This window comes from Pagrus pagrus, assembly GCF_965226575.1.
Source record: "Pagrus pagrus genome assembly, chromosome: 21".
In the NCBI taxonomy this organism is placed as follows: Eukaryota; Metazoa; Chordata; class Actinopteri; order Spariformes; family Sparidae; genus Pagrus; species Pagrus pagrus.
In genome coordinates this window covers 6,892,947-6,910,818 of record NC_140208.1, presented here as the reverse complement: position 1 = coordinate 6,910,818, position 17,872 = coordinate 6,892,947, and the positions used below count along the sequence as shown (strand labels likewise).

General features: G+C 40.8%; 2 protein-coding genes across 2 annotated transcripts; both read right to left on the bottom strand.

The window, feature by feature from the left end:
• Positions 1 to 249: 249 nt before the first annotated feature.
• On the bottom strand, positions 250 to 2,504 carry LOC311250093 (uncharacterized protein). The gene is made up of 3 exons (XM_084341611.1): positions 2,398 to 2,504; positions 1,400 to 1,529; positions 250 to 1,320 (listed from the first exon to the last, which is right to left on the bottom strand). The coding sequence occupies exons 1-3, from the start codon at positions 2,495 to 2,497 to the stop codon at positions 1,038 to 1,040; spliced, it is 513 nt and encodes a 170-aa protein (XP_084197737.1). The 5' UTR covers positions 2,498 to 2,504; the 3' UTR covers positions 250 to 1,037.
• A 1,581-nt stretch (positions 2,505 to 4,085) lies between these two features.
• On the bottom strand, positions 4,086 to 17,262 carry nploc4 (NPL4 homolog, ubiquitin recognition factor). The gene is made up of 17 exons (XM_084341681.1): positions 17,081 to 17,262; positions 16,281 to 16,361; positions 14,485 to 14,594; positions 13,929 to 14,168; positions 13,800 to 13,848; positions 13,606 to 13,700; positions 13,403 to 13,526; positions 12,635 to 12,814; positions 12,389 to 12,475; positions 11,602 to 11,673; positions 11,391 to 11,517; positions 10,313 to 10,473; positions 9,993 to 10,064; positions 9,812 to 9,904; positions 9,463 to 9,579; positions 9,008 to 9,110; positions 4,086 to 8,541 (listed from the first exon to the last, which is right to left on the bottom strand). The coding sequence occupies exons 1-17, from the start codon at positions 17,093 to 17,095 to the stop codon at positions 8,381 to 8,383; spliced, it is 1,887 nt and encodes a 628-aa protein (XP_084197807.1). The 5' UTR covers positions 17,096 to 17,262; the 3' UTR covers positions 4,086 to 8,380.
• Positions 17,263 to 17,872: the final 610 nt, after the last annotated feature.

Genomic DNA, 17,872 nt, shown 5'->3' with positions numbered 1-17,872 from the left:
ACACATTACAGTGTGTTTACAGGTGTTTGGGAGTCCAGAGGAAGCTGCATGTGAGGTGATAATCTGCCTCCAGTGATGTCACTCAGTGACTGAGTTGCATTGTGGGTAATGTAGGCACCAGGTGTAGTCCAATAATATATAATAGCATTGTGCTTTATATAAAATACTTGTGTGTGTAGAGTATCCCTGTTACTATTTAAAACAAAGACACAATGTACATCAAAAGATTTTATTTTGAAGAAACAGGCAAAAGCATCTCAGATAGATGTGCAAAATACTCTTATTACAACATTAATACAAAGATGAATCATGACAAAATAATATTAATTACAGAAATTGCTAATACTAATGTGTGAATGCTGCTGCTGAACGCTTACACAAAGATTACATGTCAACTATCATATTTGCAAACACAGCACTCAGGATATGTTCCAGGTGCTTGGGAGCCACCTAGTGGTAAAGTAGAATATAACTGTTTATAAATACTGTTGAGTACATTCATTAAATCATTATTACAAGATGAAAAACAAGTGTAATATTTGTCTTTATATGCAGGTTGGTTATCAGAAGTAGTTCAGTGAGAATGATGATATTTAAAATAAATTAAATGATGATGTCATATATGTTCCTGTGACCTTGTTTTTCCTCCAAAAAACAAAGTTTAGTTCAATAATGACATTTCATTTTTTGTCTCATCTGTCCAGCGATAAAATCTGCTGGCTTCACCTGATTTCAGACACAAAGTTTTTCCCTTTTTTGGGGTTTTGTGTCTTGAAATCCAGGAACAATATCACCCTGTTCTTCAGTTTCTACCGATGCTTTAACTACACCAGTGAAAACAAGAGTTTCACAACAATAGAGTGCTAAAAGAAGACAACATATGACCTCAGTTGCAGCAAGACATGTCTCTGACATTCGACAAAACCCTGTATTTATGACCTGAACTCATTTAAGATTATAAAAGGAGAAATTTCCTGCATAAAACACAATGTTATTCCACACCAGACAGGATTATGATGCTGTGTCTCAAAGCTTCATCAGTCCTGTGACCCTGCAGGTTTCTTGACCCTCCGGACCACCACCCTGGTCCTCCTCCCTTGAGCTCGACCTCTTGCATCAGCGGCTGCAGCCTCCATCCCTGCTGGAAGCGACCCCGGGGGTCGGGGTTCACCTCGGAGAGGCGCAGGCTTCCTTCCCGACCGCACGTCGTCCACGAAGGACTCGACTCCATCAAACTTGGTCGTCAGCTCAGCGAGACGCTCCTTCAGGGCGTTGAACTCCTTGTAGAGATCTCCCAGGGCGTCTGACAGCGGCTGGATCCTGAGAACATTTACTTCTAAGTCAATGACCTGAAAAATCATCACATTATGGTGTAAAAAGTAAAATAATGTGTCCTGACCTTCCATAGTCGGGCAGCACAGTGCTGTGGTCGTGCAGCAGCAGATCTTTGACCTGCGTCATGATGGCGTATTTCCAGTTGTCTAAGACCAGCGTGAGGTTGGCACATCCTCTGGTGTTCACTCTCTCTGCTGCAGGAGAGGAGAGCACAGAGCAGGTCAACAATCAGCTCTCTGTCAAAAACCACAGTCAGGAAGACAATACACCAATTTAATATTTTAATGATATTATTACAAAGTTATTAATCAAATAGTAACTGAACAATCTTCAGTGGGGAACCAGTTTTGATTTATTCAAATATGTAAGATAAGATATGAGATATGTTTTACTGCAATACAAGTACAAGTTTAACATTCAGTTCAATGACTTAGACAATCAAAGTATTAACAGTAAAAATGTACTCAATTGTTGAAAGTATTCAAAGAGTAAAGGTTACTTTTTTATCATTAGGGCATTTCTCATCACAAAGAGGAATGAAAAAGAAAGAAAGAAAGAAAGAAAGAAGCAATGAAAAAGATATAAAAAAGATTACAGAAGATTGAACTTGGCTTTAGCTGTTTTTAGATGTCTAGATTTAATAATAATCATGAAGAATCATTATTTCTAAACAACAGTTTCCTGCAAAAAGTGCAACACAAAGTGTTTTACATAAATCATAATCATTAACATTTATGATAAAAAAGAGTAAATATCATAAGAAGGGGTGCATTTAAATTCAAAAGCACAATATAAAATAAAAACATAAAAATAAAATCACTTTATGAGAAAAAGAAACATGTAACATGTTATATGTAACATAGACTTCTTAAAATGAACATTTCATTACAAATTGACTCAAGTTTGAAGACGACGAGACAGGTTGTAACCTGCAAATCATCAAAAGCACCAACTCTGAGAATGAGAAATGAAAAATGTCCCACTCAAAAAAGTAGGAAATACACAAGTTAAGTACCCAAAACTTGAAATGACTTGTTTGGATGTGAGGGTGAATGTATTTACCTTCATTCCTGTAGTCCCACTCTGCTTTCTGGGTTGTTTTCTGTTTCTGAGCAGCACTCAGAGTCACCGAGAGGATGAACAGAACTCCTGCAGACTGCATCCTCAAACCTGCGTCTGGACACAAACACACACAGTTGAAAATGATAAAACTAAAGTTAAAGCTTCGTCTGTTGTGATTAAAGATGCGGACAACATACCTGCACTCTGAAGTCAAATAATCCAGAGGACAATGCCGACACTTTGTTTTTGAACAGGAGGAGGGTCTCCGCTCTCCACTCCCATCTGAGCTTCATATATCAGGATTTCACTTCAAAGTTCTCCCTTCATGACTGACCTGCACTCACTGCTTTCTATCAACTCTTCACTTGAGCATCGAAATACCAAGAAAGACGTTTTTGTAACAACTGTCAACACTTGAGCTGACAGTTTATAACCAACACTTAACGAGGCAGAACATGACCAGAGAAAAAACAGAAAATGTATGAAGTGTAGACGGTGAAACATGATCTCAGTCCTCGGCGACCTTCTGCAGAGGTGTTTGATGATTTACGGTCACGTCCTACTTACACATTCCTGTTCTTCATCTGTTGTCCATCTGCAGTCCTGGGGAGTGATGAGGTCCACTCCCTCCAGACTCTACCTGCTCTCATCGCTTGTTAAACGTCGATTATGGAGGAAGTCTTTACAGTGAGGCGACTCTGCATGTAACCTGAAGACTGTTGAGGTCTTTTGACATTTACACAGAGAGAACTTTGGTGGTTGAAGTTCATGCGATGATGAAAACCAGGTTGACTTCAACTCTCAAGTTGTTTTTCTAAAAAGCCTTCATAAAACAGAGAATTTTAAATTCCCATGGTAAATCATAACATAATCAGATAAAGTCAACAATTTTGACTTTCTATCTCATAATTATGACTTTTCATGTAATAATTGTGTTTTTGTATTTCATAACTTTGACTCAAACACATAATTATGACTTTTTCCTCATAATTTTGACTTTTTTAGTTAATAAGTTTGACTTTCAATCTTATATTTATGACTTTTTATGTCACACTTTTTGTTTCACAATTTTGACTTTATATGATAATTGACTTCTTTTATCTCAAAATTTTGACAATTAAATCTCAAAATGAGAACTTTTATCCTATAATTTCAATATTTCATCTCATACTATTGACTTTAACTCATATCAATTACTTTCCATCTCATCATTGTCTTTTAAATATTATAATTTTGACTTTTTATCTCAAATTTTATGGTAATTATTTACCATGGGGAAAAAAACTTTTTTCATCAAGCTTCATCTAATATCTCTGACAAAACCTTCAGTCCAGCCATGATTTGACGCTGATAAAACCCCTCTTTGTTAAGAACTGGACTCTTCTGAGTATCTCCAGGTTTATATGAGATTTTAAATGTGGTCTCAGACATTTAAAATCTTACTGTACAGAGTTATGTAAGTTTCAGAATTCATGTTTCCCTTTCTTGGAACTAAGGGGGATTAGTTCAGTAAAGAGTTCTCTAATCGGTGAGCTCTCATGTTTATTATTCTCCGTTTAAATTATAAATATACAAGAGAACTCACCATCATTTGAAAACCTGTTATTTTTAGTCTGAACCACTTTGCTTCTATTTGCTGATTCACCAGACAGACAACAAATCAAACACATCATTATCAGCAGCAGGAATTCTTTGTTGTTTTTGTTTTTATTATTTTTGTTTCAAATCCAGGTCAACAGCATACAACTTCCAGGCTCCTCAGTTAGCTCAGTGGAAAGTGAGGAGCGGCTGTAACTCCAAGAGCGTGCTTGCTCAGCAAACGGCCCCCGGATCAATACAAAAGGAAAAAGGTCACTGCCGTCCGTTAGCATGACATCAGATAAATCGCTCTGGAGAATTCACACAGGTAGGGGGGAGGAGGGGGGCAAGAATGATATCAACTTTTTTTTATTTTTTCAAGCATTTTCAAATTCTTCTACAACTAAAAATATATTCTCACTTCATCAATGGAATTACTGTCAAGCTCTTACGAAGAAGCACACGTCTCATAAATAGCAAATCTGCAGCCCACGACCCGCCCTCTTAACCGAAGAGGCCCGTTTCCCCGTCGACGACCCGGCGAAAACTCGACAGGATTCAGTGATTCGATCAAGCCGGAACGTCCTTCAGCAAAAAAACTAGTTCTTGCAACAGAGTTCGGAGGAAATAACTGAACGTGTAAGGTGATGATGAAAGGTTTGGGTGTTTCAGTCAGCAGCAAACATAACAAGGACGTTGGTTAAAAGAGATTCTGTCGGTGAAAAACTAAAGAAACCCGGATTATTTATTAAAAAGGTGTAAAAGTCACATTAGCTTTTGTTTTAAAAACAGCTGCAGCCAATTCTCTCATTTTAAACAAGCACCAGAAAACTGAAAAATTCATTCAAGTCATGCAAGACCATTTCATCTGTTAGCCTCAAAACTGCTCTGTGTTTTCCTATTATGTCTAAAACACTATTAATCTTTTATGTGTTTCCATCTGGACGGCAGGTGGTGGTACCAAAACCCTTCGTTCTAGCACCAGCTGTTAGTGTGGTTCGATTTTGTGGAATGGCTGCATGTTAGTGACGTTACGAGTGTTTCGTCTGGAGCGGCTTTAAAGTGACAGAACTGAACTTTCACGACTTCAATGATCTCAAGTTTTGGTCCCAGTATGAGTCGGATGAAAAAAACACAAACGGCATTAAGGAATCAGTTTTCACCAACTATTTCAATATGGCCACTGCTGACTGTGATACTGGAGTCAATGGAAATAAAAACATTTCCCCACGTACCACTAGTCGTATCTATACATGTAGAAGGTTTTCTTTTGTGTTTTTATTTGTTCAGGTTTTAAGAAGTTTCTGAGATTTGTGCTAGGGCTGGGCAATATATCGATATCGTGATATGAGACTATATATCATCTTAGATTTTGGATATCATTATATCATGATATGACGTAGGTGTCGACTTTTCCTGGTTTTACTGCGTTACAGTAAAATGATGTCACTTTCTGAACTTATCAGACTGTTCTACTTGTTCTAATACTTGTCTTTACTCACTTGCTGTAAGGCTTCAGTTATTTATCTATGCCCCCTTTACGTACTTTAACCCAACGTTGTAACAATGACTACTTCTATGCATCCTTCACGTGGGCGTGGATGCTAAGCAATACATCCAGTAGAGGGCAGCTCAGAGTCAAGAATAATGATATGCGTCTACAGGGGCACTTTTAGAAGTGAGGGCTCACGCCGCTTCCCAGCATTGGATGCTTCATCACCACCCTTCTACAACACCGCAAACACTCCTGTCTGCACCTGATTGGACAAACGGCATGAGTGTGACGTCTGCTTGGGGATTTCAAACCGGACCAACACGGCAGCTTGTTTGGAAATTTGGTTAATAGTTCACCAAAGTGCGTTTCTGAAATAATGCGTGAGAAATAAGCCATGCAGGTGCAGAATCTGTCTTCATTTTACCTCGACAACTGTCTCTAGAGTTTCCAGTGGTGGTAAGTCAAACTGGACACACATAATTTGCATAAAGTAGCCTCAACCTCAACTTTATGCAAATGAGAAGCAGGCATAACCCCGCCCATCTCTCAAACACGCAACGCTACAAGAATGCATTGCACAGTTTCTCGTAGTAGATACTGTGGACACGAACCATCACTGACAACAAACATGGCGACGGTGGAGACGGTTGTGATAATTAACGCGTTAACAAAGAGGCAGCGGTCTGTGAGGCCACTTGATACATACAGTACTTTCAGATAGCCGCCAATTTTCCAACTTTCCTTTCTCGTGTTCTCTGGTCATCCTTTTGTTGGCTACACTGCCCCCACAATCTCTGCAAATACTGCAGTATTATTTTAAGGCCATATCACCCAGCCCTAATTTCTGTCTAGCCTATGAAAACTGTTGACTGTTTAAATGCACCACAAATTAAATTCCATTTAACTCCATTAAACTGTGATTTAAAGTTAATACAACTAGAAGTAAGTGGGAAACTGTTTTTCAGTGCTATCGGAGGGAGTTAAGTGCTTTTCAAGGTCTTTTCAGTCTGACAGCTGGAGCACTGCAAAGGACAAAATCTGAACTTGTGTGCTGAACATCATCCTTGCCTCCTGCTGGAAGAAGCTCAGGGCTTTTGCTTGAAAGTACAGAGAGTAATTTAGTGCAAACCCAGACACAGACGATGCTCACTTCATGGTTTTCTTAAAGGAACAGTTCACCCAAATACCGATGATTCAGTCATTATATCCTCATCCCCCGTGCAGATGAAAAGCCAGGTGATGTTTCGTAGTCCACAAAACATTTTCCGGAGCTTCACAGCCAAACAACTAAAGTAGCTGGGAACATGTTTTAAAATCGTTAAAAACAACCAAAAGAAAATAAATTGGCTCCATTGTTATCCAAGTCTGTGAAAGCCCCAAGATCCCAAATTGATTTGAAAAGACATTATTTATACCCTTTCTAAAGCTAAAACCTTCACGGTAGCTGCTAAGCTAAAAGCGTTAGCGCACTACTGGTTTGAGGTGTTCGGGGGTTTAAATAACAGATTTTTGAATCAATTCATTTGTTTGTTTAACATTTTAAAACAAGTCCCCAGCTACTTCAGTTGAACGCTTCAACAATCCTCAAGCTCCAGAAATGTTTTTTGGAACATGAAACTTCACATGACTTTTCATCAGCATCGGGTGAGGAGATAATGACTGAATTTTCATTTTTGGGTGAACTGTTCCTTTAAACATTAAGCACAGACATCAGAAGCGAAATGTTAGGCATCTTTTTCTCCCCGTGCTGACCTGTGACCCCTTCGCACTCTGAGCAGCAAAGTCTTTGAAGGCTGAGTGATGGAGGAACCCGGAGGGGCCCCATCAGCGGAGGAATATTGGTTATGGTCTGTCGCCTCTGGACCGACGCCAGCAAGAACACAAAACAAGAGTGACGGGGCGAGCACCAGTTGTTTCTAGAAGCACCTCACGACTAATTTAGTGCGAGTCAGTAACGACGAGGAGGACGATGGATGGTGTCCTGGGCCATTTTATCAGAAACAGAACATACAGCTGATAAATAAGCTACATATTATGCCTGCTCGAGTTCAAGCCAACAAATCCAAAAGCTACAACTCCAACAAACCAGCGAAAATCTTTAGGAACCACTTTAAGTTGGTGGGACATCAGTTTAGAAATGTTACTTCTGAAATCAGTGGAGGAAGCGTTAGGGGCCAGGAGCCTTTTGTTTCAAATCTGGGACTTCTTTTTAAAGTAATTTCATACTGAAAATATAAACTCTCTACTTAGGTGAAATCACTCGGGAGCTCTTAAGAGTTTTCAGGTCGGAGCTTTGACTGATGATTGTACTCGAAGGGGCTTGTCAAAGAGACCTAGAAACACCTGACTGAGTAGAATCCATGCTGAAGATTCAAAACTTTTTAAGGTATCGCTACAATCAGATAAAAAAACAGAAGAAGAAGAAGCTTAATTAAATAACAGTATCATTCCTCAAATGTATTTATACACAGCAAGATTTTCCAGAAGACGTTGTGAGAGTGAGAGGGGCACTGATGTGAGAGAACATCCAAACACTCGAGTCTTTGCTGTCGTCCTGAGTCACAGCAGGATTTATTTGAGGGGGGTGATTATTCAGGTGGGTGGAGGGAAAAGGGGCCTCAGCCAAAAGTGCTTTACCTTAACGAACCCCGCCGCTCACGAGAGCCGCTGTGAGGAGGGATACAAAAAAAAACAAAAAAAAAAACAGTTTATTTTAGGTGACTCTTTGAATTCGATGTAAACGAGTCGTCACAGCAGCCTGTGAGTTGGAAAGGCTTCAGAGTGAGGTGAAAGAAAACAAACAAATCCAAATCTCGCAGCTGGTCCTGGTGCAGTGATGTCATTGGCGAGTTAAGAGGAGGGCTGGGCAGGGCGTGGAGGCAGGGTGGAGGAGGACAGGTGGGGGGGTTTTTAACTGCGGGGCAGGCTGCACATTTCACAGTGCTCTGTGCCGGGCTGATTCATGAAGGTGCAGTGGAGGCAGGACCACATGGCTGAGGAGGAGGCGGGCGCTGAGGGGCCGCCCATGGCCCCGTAACCCAGAGAGCTGGAGGGCTGCCCGCCAACTGTACCTGGAGGACAGGAGAGGGATTACAGGATGTTAGGGCAGGAAATGATTTTCATAATAATACAATCTGATGATACATTTTTCTTTTAACTGATTATTTTCATCAAGGTGCCAGAGCCCAAGATGAATTTAAAGGGCCAGTTCATCCCAAAATCAAAAATACATATATTTTCCTCTTGATCATTATTATCTAATTCTTGCTCATTTCCACACCAGGAGACAATAAACAAACATGACGGTGGGATTGTTTTATTTTAAATATTAAGCAAGATTTTTGGTTTATGTTGAAAATCAAGCATATTTTTAAGGAGTATATTCATATTCAAGAATATTCATAACCCTGAAAACACAACGATTAAAATTAAGCATTCTCTAAACTTTGCAGACTTTTTAAGAACCCTGCCTGTTGCAGAAACTAAACTGAGACCAGGCATGTTTAACTGTGCCCTCGCTGATCAGCAGTGACTTACTGCACAGCTGCTCGATGGTGGCCCACTGCTCCGACTTCTTCCAGGTCTGTGCCAGATCCTCATTAGAAGTCCTCACTGCATCTAGTAGCAGCCCAATGCTGTCCTGCAGAAACAAACAAACTCTGATCACTGACCACTCAGCTATGACGCATTCAGGAAACAGGACAAAAAGAATAACACGCCAGCAGCTTGTTGTTTTAAAGTCTGGATTTCGTGATTTTCTGATCTAAAAGTTTATTATTATCTTAAAACAGGAAAACATTTTTGCTTTTGATCGTCATGATGAAACACAGGCCAGTTCAAAAATCTGTCAGCATGAAAAAAAGCTGTGAGTGAAAACATCCTCACACCAGTAACCACTTCCAGACTGGAGAAGAATGTGGCCGTATTCTGACCCAGTTTCTGCAACACAAATGGAAAACAAATGGAGAAGAAGCTTCAAATCGGTGTCTTACTCTCAGAGGCATGACTTCATTGGTAACGAGGAAGAGGAGCAGATGGAAGTCTGACACGATGTCCAGGAATGCCGTGGAGGTGCACTGGGACAGGTATGTCGCTAAACTGTGGAAATTCTGCACACACACACAAATAAAAAAAGAAAACAAGATGTGTAACTTCCTCTGACCTCTGAGGCTGAAGGTCATACTAAGCTGAGGCTGGTCATGTCAAGTTGAAATACAGACAGATAAACGCTCAAGAGGAATCAAGAAGGTCTAACAAGAGAACACAACTAGCTTCATTATGTCGTGTATCGTGCGGTTGATGTAACGCTGAGGATTTTAGGCTCATCTCATAATGACTTACTTGTATCTCTCCCAGGATATCACGGTTCTCGATAGGGAAGCGTTGTGTGGAGCAGAAGGTATACTGGGGGTCCTTTGGAAAAGTGGTAGTTATCTGTAGAGGAGATAACAGGGGCATTATAAACTAAGGCAGTGGCACTACTCGTGTCTACTGACCACAGACGAAAAGAAATGTTACTCACATCTATGATGAGGTACTCCACAGGGAGAGGCCGGGCGAGAAATGTGACATCATTTCCAAATTTGTCTTTGTCCTTTTGGATGGAAAGGGGAACAAACAGCAGGCTTAGAATCAAAGAAAAATCTTAACATCTAGATCCAAACATCTGGATGAACAGACTCATTACAACTGGCCCCTAATAGCAGAGGAAGTATCTGGATGTCATCATTATGATAAAGAGACGAGCAGTCCAATCACCTGAGTAATGCCTAGTCGCTTTGTATTCTCAAAAACAAACCATAAACCAAGCTTCATTTTAACACAGGCTGTATGAAGTCTCACCTTGAAGAAGACGTCTGGTACGTACTGCTCAGGGCTGGACTCTTTAGCGAAGCCGAGCTCAGGAGCATCTTTGCTGGGCAGTAGGCACTCGTCTCTCACCAAAGCCATGCACTGATTGGACACCTGATATCCTTCAAAGTGCACCTGGTTATCTGGACCACCTGCACACAGAGCACAGACACACATATGTATTAATGCATTGATTGAAGAATAAACTCAAACTTCTTTCACTTTACTTTTGACTGAATACCAGCAGGCCAAGCTAAAGGGGCTTTGGAAGCAGTTCTTTTTCAATGAAAGGAATTGTTTTCATGGGAAAGAAAGTTATATTAAAGGTTGTTTCTTTCATGGTTTCCTTCACACACAAAAGGGAGACTAAATAACAAAAACTACATTTAAAAAGGAAGAAGTATAGGACCAACTATCAGCCAAAATGTATTTAAAACATCAGTACAAGCCCAGACCTTTCCATAATGGTGCATCCTAAATAAATATTATATGTAATATTGGAATAGTGATGATATGAGAGCCCTTATTAGAGAAGCAACAACCAGAAAATGTTGGTCACTTGTACTTGATAAATGACTACACACGTGCAACTGATTTGCAAACAGACGGCATCTTTACACAAGGGAAAGTAAAACAGATGGACTTTGGCCCTGGCTGGCAGTAGATGTGTAGCCATGATGTCATCTTTGGCCGTCGGTGCCTCATTAATGCAAATGACAGGGATGAGGTCACTGCTAGGTATTGTGCTCTTCTGGAACAAATATATGAGGAGGTCTTAGTGGAGGGAAGTGTAAACACTTGGCCTCGATCCCACAGACCAAACAGAGAGTCTCAGAGAGTGTCTGGCTTGTGTTACACTGCTCCCTCCACCGGCCTCACCATTACTACACGATGAGAAAAAAAAATACTAAAACAGGCACCTCACAAGCCTGAGCTGCACTTAGAACAAATGCACAGTGAAATTTACAACTCTCTAGTCAAGACAAAGATTTCAGTTTCATGATAAGACTGTAAAATAACAGTTAGTTGCAGCCCGGATGAGTATGAATAGTGATAAAGATAATCCTACCTGTCGCCACCACTGTCACAAATTTTGAGCCAAAATGGCCGTCTCGAGAGAGTCTGCAAGGGTTTGAATGAAGATTCTGGAAGTATCCAGCTGTGATGCACTCCTCTGCGCTCAGGTAGTAAGAGTCCTGATGGAAGAAGGGACAATGATTAAACAGAGGAAAGCAGCGTACGAGTCTGATGAACAGGTGGTCTCTCTGAGTGATCCTCACCCCGTTTCTCGTGTAGCGGACAGTGCCTATCCTCGTGTCTTCAGAGAGCAGGTCAGTGAAGATCCAGCCCACCTGAGAACCAGAGAAAACAGATGAAATAAGTAGATCTGAGGCAATTAGTTAATTAACCTGCAACAATTTTAATTACTGAGTTATCATTTTAGTCAAAGGCAAAAACGTACGACTCTGGTTCACTATCTTTGAAGATTTTATCAACCAAAACATTAATTGTGATAATCGGCAGATTAATCTTTTATGATTACAATTTTGGGGTGCAGCCCTAAAAGTTAGAGTAAACTATCTTAATTCATACATCATAAAAGGAGAACACATCCAAAAACACTGAACCAAGAACAGAAAAGTAAAAAAAACCCTGCACCTCCCCAACTTGGTCTGCACCTGTTGATGACACCCCCTGGAAATTAAAAGTGAACTGAGAGGTTCCAGACCAGCTGGCATTTGCAAATTAGTTTATGAATGCCGGGCTGGAAAAACTCATGTTTAGCAGACAAACATGGAGCAGTTTGCTTTGCTGAATAAGGCTCAGATTTAAAGGGTTAAAGTCTTTGATTAATTGTAAATCGATAGCTGTGCCAAAGGCTTCAATTGTGAGACAGCAGGACTACCTTGACAGAGAAGCATGAATCACTTAAATTTTTTAAAGCTCGCCACACCGCTGGAGTGCCAACTGTCAGCATTCAGTGTGAAAGCAAAGACAGGAATAATTTCTGTTAAGGTAACTGGGAGGCTCGGAGTTAAACTGAGTAAGAGAGAGATGAAGGCCGACCTTGCAGAGGCCTAGTTTAGCAGCGATTTCATCCACAGCTGCAGCTTTAGGATCATCCACCAGTTCAAGGCTGTTCTGAGTGGCATTCTGAAACACAAAAGAGACGAGTGTCACGACTAAATTAAAACGGAGAGTTACATCAATGCAAGTAAAACTGAGGAGAAATTACAGTACACTTAACATACTGGACAAATGAAATCAACAGACAAATTAACTGGAGGAGTTGAAGCAGAAGGAATCCCTGACCTGCGGCGGCTCGTAGATGGCAGCCACCTCAGCTCTGATGCCCAGAGGGATGTCTTTGTGCTCAGTGTACCTGCCGTACAAGTATCCCATCCTCTGACTGCCCGTCTTCCTCCAGAAGTCCAGGAAGCGGTCAGCAATCGTGTGGTTCTCAAACATAATGTTGTCCACGTGTCTGTATTTCTGGGAGAAGAACAGAAGAAATTCATGCAACGGTGCTTTGAGATTAATGGTGTTTTCAGACATGAGCTGAAGTTTGCCCACAAATTACGGGGGTCCTCAGCTGCTCCTGTCAGCATGTCACCGTGTCTTTGGGCTGGAACCGCAGCCCGATAGCTTCCGATGGTCAGGCCAGCACATTGCATGGTAGCTTGCTGCCATCAGTGTGTGGGTGTGTGTGTGAGTGTAAACCGTTGAATTAAAGGCTCATTGTTAGCCCATTGAAAAAATACATTATATAAATAGAGTCATTTAACATTTCAAGCATGTTTTGAGGGACAGAAATTAATGTTAATTAAAAATTATTAATGTTTTCACACATGAGGTTGAACTTGACACAACAGGAAAAAAAAAAGCAGAGAGGCAAACTCGTCTACTGCCAATAGGAAAGAAGTCAAACGCCTATTTTTAGCAGGTTTACCCACGTTAAAAAGAAATATTAGGACAGTGTCAAGGCACACAAAGCCTGATGGTGAACACTCCTTGTTTTTGGTTGTAATTGTGGTCATCTGCTGCACCGTTGCACTCACTGACAGCTTCATTGCCACATACCTGTCTGTTGAGTGTGATGGCACTGGGCTGACACTTGGTGCAGATCCCCTCCGGCCAGGGAGGGTGGCCCTCGCAGCCCGACTTGATCTTACAGCTGATGTTCTCCAAAGCTGCAAACTTCCCTCTGCAGGAGATCAAAACAGTGTTTGGACTGGACTAGAATTTTCTGTGTTTCCACCAAATTAAAAGAAAAAACGTCTTACTTATCAGCTCCACCAGTCAGCTTGCGAATGTATGCGTGGAATGACATGTGCTTCACTGGTGGGTCGAGGTGATTCAGGTAGTCTTCGTCAAAAGGCTGATGAAAATAAAAGAAGCATGGTTTCAAGGTTTCAATGAATAAAATCAGAATTCCTGTCGAGTTAAAGAGACAAAAAACAAGACTGATTTTTCTTACCTCTAATGGTACACAGTGCACACATTTTCCAAGGGCACTATGGCGACATCTGTGAAAAGAAAATAAAGACTCATCAGATATCTGACATTTGTATTTAATCTGAATGTTTGCAGTTAGCCTGTTTCTTACAGCTGTGGGTCTTTGTTCCTGTAGATTTTGCCGTCTTGCTTGGCCAGATACTGATCAATCTCATCCTCCTGGACCTGGGGTGCTGAGTGGGACCGAGGGATCATGGAGGATGAAGAAGAAGAAGATGAAGAAGATGAGATGGATGGTAGTGATGAAGATGAGTGCGGGGTGGCCGTGTCCATCACCTCCCCAGAGGAGGAAGGAGCTCCTGAAGGGAACAGATACAGCATGTCGCCATGCCTACGGAGGAGAAGGGACAAAACAAATAACACATTTAAAAACACTGTAGTTTGTCAAAAAAATGGAAATGTAAGTAACTTTCAGTGAATTAACTTAATTATGAAAATATTACATATCTGAAATTCTGTAACATTTCAAACAATATTATACAATGCAAGCATTTATTCCTGGGACTGGGTGGCCTTTCATTTAAGAAGCTGGAACCATGAAATGTTTGACATAGTTGCTTGAAAAATGACCTAAATGATAAACTGTTTATCAAAATAGTTGGCGATTCCTTTTCTTTCAATCGACTAATTGTTGCAGCTCTACTTACTTGATCTTAAGCAGGCTCATAGTTTTGTTCTGGGAAAGGATCTCTCCGGTCTTGTTGCGGTTCAGGTAAACAGAAAACCCATTGGAATTAAACCCAAACTCTTTGGCTACCTGAGAGGAGAATAATGCAGGATGTTGATTAGAATGGATGACAACCTTATGTCTTATGAACTAACATCAAAATACTGCAAACTATCAACACCATGAAACACATCTGGCTCAGAATACACAGAGTGTGACATCAGTCTGAGTTAATCATTAGCACAATGTTGCTGAAGATTACGTTTCCTTGGAAATGACTCGAGGAAAATATTCAGATCGACATGTGCCAATGAAAAAGGTGCATGTGTAAAGGGTAAAGCAGATTAGCACAGAGCCTCTTGGCACGAGAGAAACTCATCTTGTAGGAACACCTCTTAAGGTCATCACAGGGTGAGCCAAACTAAGCTATTAAGAGCACTCTGAGCTGCTCGTCCAACAGAGTATCCCATAGCACTTTTATCATCACATCACATCCGGCAGACAATCAGTCTGATGCTGCTCATTTGCCTGAAGGGAACTTAATCCAAAAACCATCAGAAGACTTTTAACAGAAGAATAAAATGATTATCTTGGATAAAACATAGCTGTGTTCATCCCATGACATCTAAACAGACAGAGAACAGACATCATCTAGCAGTGGCACCGTTTTTTTATTCATCTTTGAGGTCAGTCGGAAGCATTGATGTTCTTTGAGCATAAAATCATTAATTTTCCAAAGCCACACAAAAGAGGAGACATCATTTCTGTATGCAGGGTGGAACTATACACTGTCTGACTGTATGAGGCAGAATATCACTTTGAGCTCCTTTTATTCTGCCTAAGCTACAGAAATACAACCTGCAGGGCTCAGACTGTCTCTGCCCAGTCTGCCTCACAGTCGTGGTTTTCTGTTCCACCCATCACTGGCTGCACATCAGCAGGGAATGAAGACTACTCCTCCAATTGATCTGCAGGCTACATCATCCTGCCTTAACACGGATGCATACATTTTTAATGAGGTGCTGCTGCAATGCTCTGCTTCTGCGACTGGTCTGCTGGAATACAGCTCTATTTCCATCCATTGATTCAAAGGCATATTTATTTTTGAGCACTTTTATAAATAGAGTTAAGATGGAACAAAACCAAAATAGGATTGGTCTCACAAACATATCCAAATTCAGGACCAAAGGTCAATCTCTTTATTTTAAGTGCCAAACTACAACCTGGTAGGCAGCTGTGACGACAAGTGAGCAAAGCAATGCATCCATTACACAACCTTAACACTAGTTTCCCTGGCATCACATGAGCAGAGCAGGGCTGACATCCTCTGGTACTTTCCACACAGCTTCATACATAAATGAACAATGAGCAGGCACGAGCAAAACCAAGGGAAACACAAGTCGCCTTTGTGACTGCAATGGACACTTTGGCACATACATTACTGTAGAGATAGTACACATCAAGAGGTCTTCATTGTGAGACCCATTCAGACTTGAAAACTTATGTTTTACACACACAGGGCTCCAGGGTGCGACTATTTGTCATTGGTTGCACTGGTGTGCCTGATATTCAGTAGGTCAGATTTGAAAAAATGTAGCCTATGAAAATATTTTTAACAAAAACAAATTGGTTATGTAGTTGCTTTTGAACCAGTGTACCCCTCAGTACAATTGTTTGCATAATTTGATAAGAAACCATTGGGTGCACCTAGATTGTGGGCTGGTGCACCTAAATGAGTAAGTAAGGTGCACCACTGCAACCAGTGTAAATATTTACCTTCTTTAAAAAAGCAGCAGCAGTCTCCCTCTTGGTAGAGGGAATTTTCTTCATCCCATCTGGGGATTGTACCCTGATGATCTGCAAAAAAAAAAACATACAATAACATGAGCTGCATTCAGTGCTGAGTGAGTTACCAGTTCAAACAACTGGGACAGAATGCTCCATTGTTAGCTACTTGCAAACAAAAATAACTCCACACAGCATCAATATGACTTCTCAACACCTGTCAGTCACAACAAGGGCGCTACTCCCCCTCTTCACAGTGGTGTCAGTGTCATATTATTGTGACAACGATGACAGTGCAGAAAAGTAATGTTAACGTTAGCTTAGGAGCTTCTGCTGATCATCAGAGAGCTTTTGTATTGCGACATTAAGATGTTGAGTGTGAACCACACAACGTTTACTAAAGCTGTCACGGTGTGGGGGCTTCATCTCAGTCAACATATCACTTTTAGTGAAACAACATCTTGGCTTCCATTTCATCCACCGAGAATATTCTAGCTAATGTTTGGCTAACGCGCTGAGCATGCTAAACGATATCACAGCCGTTTATATCCCTGAATTTGTGCCGGTTATGCAGCTTTCCCGTGCGCTAAAGATGACTTTTTATTCAGATGCTAGCCAAAGGGCTAAGATTAGCCGGTTAGCTAAACAGGCCCCAGTCACTCTCAGCGAGCGAACGTTAGCAACCAAGCTAATTCTGCTGCCTCATCACTCCGGACTTCGGCTAACGAGCTAGCTAACGTTAGCCGGGTCGACCCCTCAGTGCCGTTAATACAAGCCGCCGTCATACTTACAATATTATCTGCCATGTTGCTCGGGCGAGTGCTCCCGGTAGATATCACTGCGTTAGTACACAGACACAGTAAATACAAAATTCACGTAGCGACACTGTCTGTCAACGAAACTCCATCCCACAACTCAAACACCGGGTGTTGCAGACATTAGTGACCGACCGTTTCCCATCGGTCCCACACTGAAGCGACCACGGCTGAAACAAGCTGTTTGTGTTTTTTTTAGTTCAAAACGATCGTTCCACTTTTCTTGCAGTGGTACATTTTATATTTAAATCAATAAAGAAGACACAACGCAAAAATATTAAGTGATTTTGTAAAATGTTAGGAATAAATGCAGGGAAGGACCAAGGTTGAATTACCAATTGTGGCCCCGCATCCACAGGGGCCCCAAAAGTCCCAGGTTCAATTAGTCAAACATCACTTTGTTAACTGAAAACTTGTGACCTTTATGATTTTGAATAAAAAAAGTGTTTAATCAAATGATCTTAAAACAACACAAACATAATTCACCATGGTGTATTAATCATTTTATGTGTTATGTATATGTGTGTGTATTAAATGAGTTTAAACTTTACATTAAAAACTTTAAAAGCTGTAATGTGATTGTGGTTGTTTATATAGTACAGGGGTGCCCAAACTTTTCTTGTTGTAAACTGAAACTTAATAGTGGACCAAGTGTCCAAAGCAATTGTATTGTTGAAAAGCAAAATGGTACGATACAGAAGACCTGAGAAGCAAATAAGAAAGAAATCTGGTGTTCAATTATCTAAGTCTGATCTAAATTGTTTTATT